The sequence below is a fragment of the Rhopilema esculentum genome, chromosome 18 (assembly GCF_057945365.1).
Source record: "Rhopilema esculentum isolate cy_ngs chromosome 18, ASM5794536v1, whole genome shotgun sequence".
Lineage (NCBI taxonomy): Eukaryota > Metazoa > Cnidaria > Scyphozoa > Rhizostomeae > Rhizostomatidae > Rhopilema > Rhopilema esculentum.
The window spans coordinates 881,608-894,351 of NC_142832.1; the positions used below are offsets into that span (position 1 = coordinate 881,608).

At 35.3% G+C, this 12,744-nt stretch overlaps 1 protein-coding gene across 1 annotated transcript in view; it reads right to left on the reverse strand.

Moving 5' to 3' along the window:
• Window positions 1-12,744, reverse strand: part of LOC135680877 (inactive phospholipase C-like protein 2) — a 34,317-nt gene that overhangs the window by 2,822 nt on the left and 18,751 nt on the right. The window contains exons 11-29 of the mRNA XM_065195088.2: window positions 10,965-11,085; window positions 10,311-10,396; window positions 9,292-9,374; window positions 8,814-8,984; window positions 8,459-8,570; window positions 7,476-7,655; window positions 6,885-6,992; window positions 6,605-6,675; window positions 5,989-6,042; window positions 5,576-5,660; window positions 5,279-5,425; window positions 3,988-4,082; window positions 3,622-3,678; window positions 3,130-3,180; window positions 2,733-2,804; window positions 1,866-1,976; window positions 1,589-1,657; window positions 1,061-1,150; window positions 341-397 (exon numbers count right to left, since the gene is read on the reverse strand). Coding sequence (XP_065051160.2) covers window positions 341-397; window positions 1,061-1,150; window positions 1,589-1,657; window positions 1,866-1,976; window positions 2,733-2,804; window positions 3,130-3,180; window positions 3,622-3,678; window positions 3,988-4,082; window positions 5,279-5,425; window positions 5,576-5,660; window positions 5,989-6,042; window positions 6,605-6,675; window positions 6,885-6,992; window positions 7,476-7,655; window positions 8,459-8,570; window positions 8,814-8,984; window positions 9,292-9,374; window positions 10,311-10,396; window positions 10,965-11,085 — 1,820 coding nt within the window. The remainder of the gene's footprint in view (window positions 1-340; window positions 398-1,060; window positions 1,151-1,588; window positions 1,658-1,865; window positions 1,977-2,732; window positions 2,805-3,129; window positions 3,181-3,621; window positions 3,679-3,987; window positions 4,083-5,278; window positions 5,426-5,575; window positions 5,661-5,988; window positions 6,043-6,604; window positions 6,676-6,884; window positions 6,993-7,475; window positions 7,656-8,458; window positions 8,571-8,813; window positions 8,985-9,291; window positions 9,375-10,310; window positions 10,397-10,964; window positions 11,086-12,744) is intronic.

Sequence of the window (12,744 nt, forward strand, 5' to 3'; positions counted from 1 at the left end):
CTCTCTTGGGGGACTTTTCGTGTATGCGAGGGGTAACTGGTTGCGGATTGGTTAGAAGTCTCGAGGTACTTTCGGTCTGCAACTGGAAATAAATTATAGCTTGGGTTTTGGACATAATCGGAAGTATTGCACACAAAGGACGTGAAGTACGTTTGTAGGCAATGTTTTCCTTGTTTGAGTAGGCGCAAGTTTAAGATATCAGAAATATCACGAAGCACTAAGACAAACTACTAGCCTGTTTATTCTGAAAAGCAATCTCAAAAACCGCAAGGCAAAAAGTACCCACGAGAGCTAAAGCAATCCCAGGAAATGAAATTTTGATAATAACAAAGTTCGAAACCTTCGCTGCTCTTGCTTCCTTAAGTTTGTCCCGGGCACAGATGCTTGGCAAAATTTCCTGGAAAATAAATCAAATGAGAATTTACTGAAAATGCAAAATGATGCCTTTCATATCCGCTTATTTTCCACTGGCTCTACTTAGAGAACAAACGAGGGGGGTTTTGTGTAATTACATTGCAGGAAAATCAAAAGCATAATTCTTTAAATTGCACGAAATAGCGAAAACATAAGACGCGATCCTCAACTGAATGTAATCACAACATCTTTGGTTATTATTCGATGTTTTCTACTCTGACAGTGTCACATGGAAAGAATATCTCAGCCACACGCGTCTTAGTTCTGCTATTTCGTGCCATTTTGCAGATAGAGTTATGTTCTAATGGTCTCTCGTTCTCTATTAGTTATCATCTGAGCTAAATAGAGTTAGAAACCAAGCTTCTACTACGAGAAAATACTAGCATTTTCTAACCCTTTGTGGCATTGCCCCAATGCACTGGAACCACACAGGATGGAGCTGAAGAATTGTGCAGTTAAAGACCTAGCTGCTTTGCAAAGAAGGGAAATATGGAATATGGAAGGTAAAATTGATTCTCGACTGTTTTTGAACAGAAGATGCAATTCGGAGTAGATGCTACACATAGTAGAAATCATCAAAAATACTAAAATGTTCCATAAATTTTTTATTCAAAATTAGGCATTTAAATTAAGCAAAGAAACTTACATGCCATTCCAGAGCACTTCTCCTTGCATGTGTCAATTTTTGAAATACATTATTTGAATTCTCTATTAATACTCTACTTTCTTCGATAAGCTGAAACACACAAAAGACAACCATTAATAAAGCGTCACGGTAAATCCTTGATCTCAAACATTTCTGTTTACATGTCTCGACAGTTTTATCTTTGCTGTGATAATTACATTTTTGCTCCTCAATTTGACATTTTTGCCCCTTAACTTGACATTTTTGTCCCTTTATTCAATGCCAATTATAACTTAATGTTGGTTGAATCTTGCTGTCAATTTTAACTTAGCTTCGGGCCTAACTTTCCGCCTATTCTTTACATGCTCAACTTTGACTTTATGCCTATATGCAAATTCTAGGTGGATACCGGTTCAAGCTTTGTGTTGGTTGTTAAAATACAAAATATTGGTTATTTTGAAAAGCATTTTAATTTTCAGAAATAGTCATTTGAAGGAAAATTAATAAATCAATGCCTTGTAAATTAGGCCAACAAATAATCAATTGTACCTGGTCGTATGCGTCCACTGCACGCTGCATGGTCAGCGGTAGATCTCCTTCAACTTCCAAACGCGGGTACTTAAAAAACAAAAAAGTTTTTCGTTTTAACACTGTCACTGTCTCGTTATCATTAAGTTGACAATAATAACTTTTAACGCTTCATAATACGACAATTAGGGGTGAAAAAGTTGCCCAGAGAAATTAGTATTTGTATTACAGAGAAATGTAGGTTCAGAAATGCAATTTTCTCTGGTGACAGACGTGAAACGTTCAGAGAAAAACAAACCTCTTGATTGACAACCATGAAAATGTTTCCATCGGCCATATCCAGAGCCCTTTTCGACAGAAAACGAATACATTGCTTCAAATTGGAGCGCGGAGAAAGGCCACAGCAGTCCTAGAAATAAATGAATAGCTCACCTAGAGGATGGAATCCCACAGAGGAGAACAAATCCAGAAATTTAGAAATATAGAAAACAGCAAACAAAGCGTTATATTATGAATTGAATTTATGACTTACAACATATTGCGCTGAATTAAATCTTATTTAAGAAGGTGAGGATTGAAATATTACTGAAAATACCACTGGTAATTTGTCAAGGATTTCTTTACAGAGTATGAAAGACAAAGTATATTTATACGAAAGACATAATTTTGCGAACACAGTTTTCAGTGGAAAAATTTTTTTCGAGCCCCGAAAATCTAACATTTTTCGATTTTAAGCATAAATATATTCTTAAATTACTTCCAAATGAGGATATAGGCATATATTTTTTAGTATGGAACAATAAAAAGAATTCTTAAGCCCCAGTATGGTTCGGAGAAATTCAAAACATAATATTATCTTTCTTGCTGTCGTATTACTGTGAGTTTTAAATGCTATTAAAGTTCAAAAATTTTGCGAAAATCAAAGACAAATACATTTGATAAGACTTCCGCCTGGCCATGTATCATTTTATTCTTGTGCTTTAGCATTTTTGAGCTTCAATTATTCTTATAAAAAGTGTGGACTACCTCTGCTGTTTTCTATTCTTGGATTAAGAATAGTGAAAACTTAGGCACAAAGATGTCATTAAAAGTGATCGTTTCCCGAGCATTGTTATTAATGAACCTAAAACGCAGGATTACAAAAGGAATTTATCGTTCTCTTTACCTTGAATATATTTAAACTTGTTTGAAAATTTTCCCGAAGAACTGCAGCCTCTCGTAAAGGTTGAATTGAAAACTGCAAACAACATTACACGATTTGGTCAAAATGTTGTAAAAGAAAAATTTCCTTTACAAAATTGATTGTGATAAACAGATCACTTACTTTCCTTTAACCAGCCGCATCTCATAATCTGCATAATTTGTAGACAAGAAGTCTTAACGATTTTAGTCTTACTAAAAACAAATGAAAATTTCGAAGAACAATGAGCTTCTGCTAACTTGTCTACACTGGATGAGCTTACGTTCGTAGCATCGCAGCGAAACAAGTTGACAAAAGAAAAAGGGCAGATCACATCGACCAATCAATGAAAATCACATCAATTAAAGTTATTGGCTCAAACCTTGAATGTGTCATCAATAGCCTTTATTCCAACCGACTTCATGCTAGTAAACTGAAAAATAGAAGAAAATATGGCAAAAGGGTAATTAGAGATCGGGAGGAATTGATCAATAAAATTGAAAGCTTTTTCCCCTCTTTCGAAAACAACGTTACTTGATCTTAATAGTGTATGGCTGTCGATCGATGATAATTGATGTTTTACTCTTAAAACTTCAAATTAAGACCTCAACATTGAACAGAAAACGGGGGAACAATTAAGGGGCAATGTTGATGGACAGGCCGTTAAGTCATGGGGTGTCAACTTTTGAACTTGCATATTGTCATCTTCAGACTGATTTTGGCAAGGATTGCAGGGAGAATGATGAATAAATGAAGTACATATAACGTGCACATTATCAGGATAACAATTCAAAGAGAACAAGAGTCTACATACAATGAAATATGAGAACAGAAACCTGAGCAGAAAATGAAACTAAACGATAAATCATCAAACCTCTTTATTTTTTCGTAAAGATTTGACGAACGGGAACCGCTGGATTTTCAGTGTTGGCTAGAAGATAAAAATCAAATCTTGCATTCAATGAGTTCGTGTTATGGGTGAAATAATTTGAGATGTATCATAATATTTAAATTCAAGACACAAAAAAATTGAAAGATAACACCCAAACTTAAGCCGGCTCAAAACAGCTCACGCAACGATCACTGCCAAACGTTTTGGAACACGAATAAAATTTCTGTTTCTGCCAACTTATTTCCCTTCTGCATATCTATGGAATTTTAGCAGTGATTGTAGTTGAATAAAGATCAGATACTTTAGATGATTGAAAATGCCACTCAATATAATTAAAGCTGTACTCACTACATCATATGATTTTGTGACAATTACATTGACAAAGAGCGATGCCGGCGATAAGCTTTCTCCATTGTTTGATGAAAGCTTAACCATACGATACCCTGAGGGAAAATGTTCTCGAGTTAAAGCTTTTCGCATCTTATTCTAGATTAAAATACGGATAAAATTTTCAATCATTTCAGTCGTGAAAATAGATCTCCATTTAACAAAGCCCTATCTAAAGTACTATCTGCAGCATGTGAGTCGGCGTCCGAAGTGATAAAGGCAGTCGAAGAAAGTTGAGATAAGAAGCTACAACTGTTTGAAACTTCTCTTGATTTCATCGATTCTAAACAACAGATGCTCTGATTGATGTAAATGTTTATGCTAGACAGAAAATGAGAGGATAAACAAATACATTGCTTTTATGAATTATCTTTTTTGCTTTGAGCGAAATCATTTGAACCCATTGAATCACTTTCAAGCAAACAATTATTTCAAATTTCACATCTAACATATCTAACACCTAATCATCCTAAAAACATTTTAATTCTTTGCCATATTCTTGTTATTTCATTTCCTTAACTTAATACAGTTCATTAAAAGAGCAGGCTTAAAATTTCAACTGAAATCATCGTTGCCATTGATCCCATTGATTCAACCATAATTTCCACAATTTCCCCTCTTTAGATTGGATTTGTGTTTAACAAAATCGTCTGTTTGTCACCAGCAAGGTAAATGCGAATTAAAAAAATTCAAGCACTTTATCTGCTTCGCAGACCGAGCTTCGTGCATTGAATAAAAGCTTAAACAAAATAATCTGGATTTTCGAAAACCCATTTGAAATCAACCCTAAAAGCTTATTTTTAAGGAAATTTGTGTAAGGACAACCGTTAATGAAAGTTAAAGAAAGGTGCAAAATAAAGTTAATTGGAACAAAAAGAAGGGAAGAGACAGGTGGATGATTAAAAGTACAATTGGTGTGCAAGCTTACGCAATGAGAATAACCACCAAACATAATAACTTGAACAGATGTCTTCTTTGACTTTTCTTGAATTAATATGCTCGTTTCAATACGAGGTTAAAGGGAATTGTTACGGACTCTGAATGGAGGCATTGATCAAAAAGTTTCAATAAAGGCTCAAGTAATACATTTTCAGATGTGTTTTGGAAAACTTAACATTAATAAACCTGCGATTTCAACCGGATTAGGTTTCTGTTTGGCTTCTGTTTGGGGATACTACATTTTCTATCATTGATCGTATTTGAAGCAAAATATCCCTGTTAAGATAAAATTCATAGTTTTCCGGAGCATTACCTGATTGTAGGCACTCGACAGGCATCGTGAATTGGCCGATAAATCCATCTCCAATGAAGTCATCATCCAGAACGACAAATCGAATCAGTGCAAGTTCTGGCAAATTGACATGGAATTCGAAGGTTTCGTCAAACACAGGACTAAAACCTAAAAAAATAAGAACAATAAATATTGCAGATATAAGGGAGTCGCCTGGGGGCCTATGGCAAAATGCTAACAAAGAAAAGGAGGAGCAGGCTAAAGGGAGAGGGTTGATGAGATCAAGCTTGCTGATTTTAGGTTTTAACAAAAGCATACCATTGTGAGGAACTGTTCTAGTCTTGAATGTCTTCGAGTCAGCTGGAATGCCGTGAATTTCTATGACAACAAACGGATCAACATCCTAAAATGGAAGCAGATACAATAATGAGAAAAGTAGGCCGTCAATTATATGCTTCACAAGTTTCGGTATCATATCCTTCAAAAACACTGCTTTTTAAACATTTTAAGTGATCACAAAGAACTGATCTTATGTAAAAAACGTAAAATACGTGAAAAATGACTGATCTTATGACGTCAGCAAATCTGATACTTTCATATACCAAATAGGCCTTTGCTACGGCCAAATTTAAAATAGAGAGTGTCGGACGAAAAGAACTTAATGTTTTTCGTGCTGTTTTTCAAACTTGCATATACATCTTATGACGTCGGAAAAGTATTAATTTACTTACGTCTCCTTTTGCCGTCGATCCCTTCGGTTTTGGAAATTGGTGACCGCTGATAATCTACGCAAAAAGTTTGAAAAAATTGCTCAGAATTTAGAATTTCATGCAGAGTAGAAGACACCGTGCTTTCTATTAAGAACGTATTTCAGTCAATATATCTTAACCTTTCTCAAGACGAAAATCGAGTCATCTCCTATGAAGAATATGTTTCCCATTATGAAAAAGCAGGAAAATAGAAAAAATCAAGTGGCTGCACAAATTTCTATACTTTCATATGCAAAGGCAAAATGTTAGATATATTTTTTTCATATTATCTCTTTAATTTATCTTATTGCATAAAAGAGTCACTTCCATTGCACTTTATTGTGGTATTGTGGGAAAGTGGGTTATTTCTGCTTTTAACTGATTCAAAGATGCTTTGAAATCATCCATAGCTTCCTGCATGGTGATTTAGTTCACAGGACAACATATGATAGAAAATTCATTCTGCTGTCTAAAATTAAGGATGTACAATATGACATTTCCTTCTTACAAAGCCACAGGCTGTCTGATGAGGCTGCAATCCAATGATAGACTTAGGGATGTGGAGCAGATGCTTTAAATGAAAAGCTTTCGACCTGACCTTCAACTGAACATTGAAAGAACAATTTCCTGGAATTTCTCCTTTCATGTACGGGCTGTAGTATGCGATTTCTGTGAGAAAATAACAGCAAATGATAGGACACAAATAAATAGAACACATAGGTAAGGAGGAAGCAAGAATTTACGTACGATTTAATTGACTATATAGATAGAGAGTGTATAAACTATGAATGGCAATAAATTGCTTGAAGAAATTAATACAAAACAAGAGTCTCAGACGTAAAATGAAATAAGAAATAAAGAAAACATCAAAATAGTACCTTCTCTTAATACAGCAGGTTTTAAAACGTATCCACTTCTGCCATTTTGTAAAAACCTTCCTCGGTTTAAATCCATCGCCAGTCCGGGGTACTGATAATTCAAAGCCACTTAGGAAAAGAAAGGAAATTTTTAAGCTAGCGAGGCAAAGCGGAAAAAAGCATACTTAGGTATCTCCTTGTTATGACCCCCTTGACAAATATAAATCGGATAAAGTGGCAGCCACTTTGCAAGGGATTGAAGAAATTATTCAAAAGATGCTTGTTTTTATCAACACTATGCATGCTTTAATAAATTTTCGAGCAATATTCAGTATGAATATGCCTATATTTGACCAAAGTATGATTCGATAGTATTTTACATGTTGCTAAGAAAAGTGTCTTGGCATTTATTCTTGAAATTGGTAAACGAGGTAACCAGAAGAAGAATAAATGTCGACGAAAATTACATTATAGAACATAAATCTATAAAGAAGAGGGCAGTGAAATAAAAACATGGCTCTGTACTAGAGTTCTAGCTCCTGTTAAAACAAGAAGGTGTATTCTAAAAATACGAGCAAACAAAGAATTACATTAAAATACAGTTAAACCTACCTAATTGGCAACCACAATTCCAAAACTCCTGTGGGTTGTAGTTACTAGAATCAACTCTTTTGCCAGCGGGATAAATTCTACTCAAAAATCGCTTATTGTAACTGATAAATTCTTCCGGTGCAGTTTGGCACAGCCTCCTAGCTGTTGTTTCTCCGATGGAACACATTTCCCAATATTTCTCTGCAAAAAAAACCTTTCGGAGTAATGTCGATATTTTCTCTGTTAATAACGAGAGCCTCTTTAAAGTGCTTGAAATTTATTAATAATTATTTCCATTCATCTAAATATTCAGGTTCTCCTTCGAATGGTTCTTCACTTTGAAATATTTCCAGTTCTATAATTCTGCATAAATTATTTTGATGATGTTTTTGTTATTCAAAAGTCTTCCTTAATACCTAAACTTATATGTAGGCCTAGCAGCTTAACATCCAAACTTGTATGTACAAAGAGAAATGAAATGAAAATTCAAATGAAAATGAAATGACAAGGTTGATTCAATGTAGTTCAAAAAGTCACAAAAAAAATGTTTCTTGACTGCCAATACGACACTTCATTTTGAAATATATCCAAAACACGATATTAAAACACGATTTTAAAATAAATTTTAAAATAAAACAGCGTATATTGACTGGATACTTGCATACTCGCAAAACTAGCTCCAGTAAAAATAAAATCATTAGTTAAGGAGCTTTCCATGCACAAGTCTTTTGCTTAATAAAATTTCAGGATGCAACAACAAAGATGAAATATAACCTATAAAATCAAGCCACGTTTTCATGAAGCATGAAGCTTCAGGGCTATCGAGCACTGGCTAAGAGGAAAACCAGACGAAAAGTACTTAGAATAATGCGTAGAGTGTTCACTTTTGCGAGTTATCTTGAAACTATAGATATAGAGCTTGATCTATAAAAGGCATCGGTATAAAAGACAAAGACAGAATATCTTCAATGATAATAGGCAACTTGGAATTGGAAAAGACTTACGATTTTCAAAAGACTGCTGAAAAGATCGAAAGGACACAGACTTGCAAATGTTGACGAGATCAGACAATTCCTTTGCCAGTTTAATGGTTTTATGGGGTGTAGATTCACCTTGCTGCAAAATAAAATAAATATTTGTTTAAAGAATAGCAAATCTTGAGTTGTAAGATCAAGGAAGAGAAGAGTGTCAAGGAATTTGTCGCTCAAATGCACAAAGACGAACAAAATACCTAAATAAGAAGTATTTTGTAAGAAACATTACTTCCCAACTTGAGTTGGTTGAAAGGGTATTAAAAATGGGATGGTTATAAGAAATATGACAAAAAAGAAAATTCTTAAACTTTGTAAAAATCTGCACCTTCAAATTTTTTGAGTTGCTTTTTAATGTCCAAGTGAGGTTTCCGTTTTTCTCACTGTCGTTATAAGATTTTTCTTTGTCACTTCCGTTGCTATAAGCAACAGCCTCGTCCTCCTCTTCTTCACTGACCTCGCCTTCGTCACAGGAAACAGAAGTTGCTAGTTTCTTGTTCTGTATAAATACAAAAAGAAGATAAGTAGTTGTAGTGATGTGAATGAGGCGTTTTATGGCATACACAAATTAATTCTATATCCAATAAATCATTAAACGTCTTGTTTTGCATGAGTTTTGGAGTCTGTTGACGCACCCGCTTTTAAGCCGTTAACAAAAAGTGAGAACGACTTGCAGTTCTCATAAAGACTTTGGCATGAAGCCATCAACATTTTAAGGGGCGCTGACATTTAGGAACGGTAGACAATGTTAAAGGAAGACAGATAAATAGCCAATAAAGTAAACAATACGGATGAAAACAACATACCTTTACAATAATCATGCCTTTTAAACTTTCGGGCGACGGCAAATTGTTCAGGTTTTCGTTGACTGGAGAAGTGAAGAGTTTATCTACGAAATAGCGGAGAATGATATGAGCTGTGACAACACGATATGGGTGAGGGTAGGCTAACTATTCAAATACATTGCAAGCGAACCAAGCTGAACAGGCTTCAAAGATGATAACACACCACGCAGAGTCAGGAAAACATTACGGTCGCACGGCCATGGACCGGAGGAGGGTCTTCGAAAAACAATAGAAGCTTCTTTGACACACCCAAGCCACGCCCACCTTATTTTGTCTTATGAGGAAGGTTTGCCTTCTGGGATGTTTTGGAGGAAGGTTAACAAATTTTCTGGACTCTGACGACACGCAGTAGACTAGTTTAAATGCGCCTAACAAACTGAAGAATATTTATTCAACTTTTAGCAAATTTGTTTATAAATTTTTTTTCACCCTTCTAGAATGTATCAAAATGACTGACAACTGGCTACCCAGTCCTCTTTTATAAGAGCCCCATGGCTGCAAATAATATTTTTCTTTTTTAGACCCTGTCACAGGAGACAAAAACTTTTCCTCCAAATTTATGTATTGCATTAAACAGCCTTACAAGCAGTGGATACAAAGTATTTATAAGGAATTCCCAATTTGGTTTCATTCATAGCTTTTGAGATTTGTAACTTTCATTGTGGAAAATATTGCAAAGAAATGATCATACGGTCTTACTTCTAGTTCAATTTCAAGACAATGCTTGTACAACATATCTATTTCGGTTCAGATTTGTCTCTTAATTCTCAATTTTTTTGGGAACTTAGTTAAGGATCGGTAATCAAGAAAATAGAGATTAACTCAAATGATGTTAGTACTTAAATAAAATAGACTGCTTTCCAGAATAGTAACAATGCTGAGTGATGTTTTAAAACAACAGAATAAATTAATAAATATCAATTTTTTGGTTCTAAATCATAAGAGGTTGCCAGTTCAGCAGAGAAGCTGCCGAAAAATACCTTTGAAGACATCAACTAGAAATTCAGCCATGACTTTTTGCTGTTTGGGGCTACAATGATTCTCCAGGGAAAGAATAACTGGATATCTAAAAAACAAAATATAAATACCAAAATAGAAGAAAGCTTTTCGTGCCAATACAAAGAGTACTGAAAGGTGAACTAGCCTCTGCGACAGAGGATGATTTGCATTCTGACTAAATCACCGATTCTCGGTGCATATTTTTACTGCTCCTGATGGATGTCAATAAAATAACTAGTAAAATCTTATTCTCTCATAACCACTTGAATAATTTCTTGCCCTTTTCCCAGTGGTCTTTTAGATCCCAGATCATTTAAACAGTCCCCACAGAAACTCTCTTTCGCTCTACTATGCCCAGGGACTGGTGAATTTTTCATCAAGAAAGAAAGTTCATGGAGATCGTTGATTAAATAAAAGTTGTGAAGAGAAGTTCATCATATATTTCTAACATATAAATAGTGAACTAGGATAATATTTCTGATCTCATTGCATAATCAAAACAAGTTAGCAAGTTAAGTTCCTTATAACCAGTACAGCATAAAAAGTCTGTACACAGAAACTTAAAGAGCTGGAGAAAATTACGAGCAGCTTGATTGTAAATTGCTGGTGATGAGCTATTAAGTGTCTCAACTTACTCTGATGTTTCGAAGGCGTGGTCATCGATAGCCATGAGAACGTCGTAAAAATTTATTTTACTCGTTAATGTTCTACCATGATATATAATGGGTTCGCCGTTTGGACCATCCCAGCAGTCAACTGCAGAAAAATAATGCGTTTATATCGAATAAAACAGACGAAGTTGATTGTTTACATATAGAGGTAGCCGATGCAGAAAACACATTTCTTAGAATTTGCACCAGGTGAAATCCAGAAGAGCATATCATAAAATGCTTTTTGCGGTACAGAATTTGACAATGGCTTTGAAAAAAGCAAACATTTTACGTCATACTAAAAGCTTTTTCGTCTGACACTCCTCAGAGCATAAAACGTCAGAATAGGTTCCGAAAAAACACGATGGAAAAATATATACCCAGTTGTGGATCGAAATAGGCCAATCAGAAAAACGCAAGCACAAGACCGGTATAGTTGACCAATCAGTGCCGCGAGCCTAAAGAAAAATTACCAATGGAGTCCAAGAGAGAAAACGAACTCCTTTTGTCTACACAATGGCGGCTTTTTCGTTTTTATGTAGATTGACTCCAAAACTGCTAGATGGAAGGACGACCGGGCTCTGCCAATTATCCGAAACATGTCGTCATTATAGAGTTTTGCACAATCTGGGTTGTCTAAAAGATGTTGACCAATGGCAGAATCACTTGTTTTTACAGTGTTTCTAGACCTACAAGATCGAGGAGGCTGTTCTATTTGAGGGGCAGTTTTGTTTCGTATGTTGGAAGGAACATGCTGTTTTATCCTATCCCCCAATCTTTGGGTTATGCGTCCTACGTAGCCAGAATCACACTGGCACGTAAATTCATAAATGACGGAACTTTTTTGTTTGGTAGGAACGCAATCCTTTTGAATGGATGGAAGGGCTCTCCTAGTGCTGTAAACAATCCGAGGATTGACAGCAAAGAAACATTTGGTTATGGCTTGCCTAATCTGACTCTCGAATCGCAAGGAAGTGTTACCAATCCATGGTAGTTTCAAATAAACTGGGCACTTTTGCGGACCAAACTTTTGAACAGCCGAAAAACTTGCGATCTTCTCCTTAGTATAAGATAAAATGACGTCTTCAGGATAGCCGTTGTCCAAGAAGATCGTTTTGAGTTTTTCCAGTTCAGCGTGCAGTTTAGATTTCGAGCAGATCATAAGTGCCCTATGTACTAATGTTTTGACAAGGTTGACTTTGCGTTGTTTTGGGCAAAATGAATTTAAGCGTATGTACTGACCGGTAAAAGTAGGCTTGCGATATACACTGGTAAGAAATCCAGTGTTAGACTTTTCGACCAAAACATCTAAAAATGGCAAGGAATTTTCTTCCTTTTCAAACGTAAACTGGAGGGCTGGGTGTAGGCTATTTAGGTGTTTTAGAAAAATATCACACTCAGCCTCTGTTTTGAAAATGGATCCACAACTGGGTATATATTTTTCCATCGTGTTTTTTCGGAACCTATTCTGACGTTTTATGCTCTGAGGAGTGTCAGACGAAAAAGCTTTTAGTATGTCGTAAAATGTTTGCTTTTTTCAAAGCCACTTAGAACTATTGATAAGAGAGCCCGTTAACCATTCCATTGTCTTAAGGAACCTTGTTGATAGCCTTTTGCATATAATTATCTAGCCGTTGAAAAGCAACATCGCCATCTTACACAGTTAGCATTTGAAAAATACCAAAAAACTGCAGAGTTTACTCTTATTCCTATCATGATTCTTCCAAAAAATACAATTCACTTTGGATAGCAACAGTCAGATTGA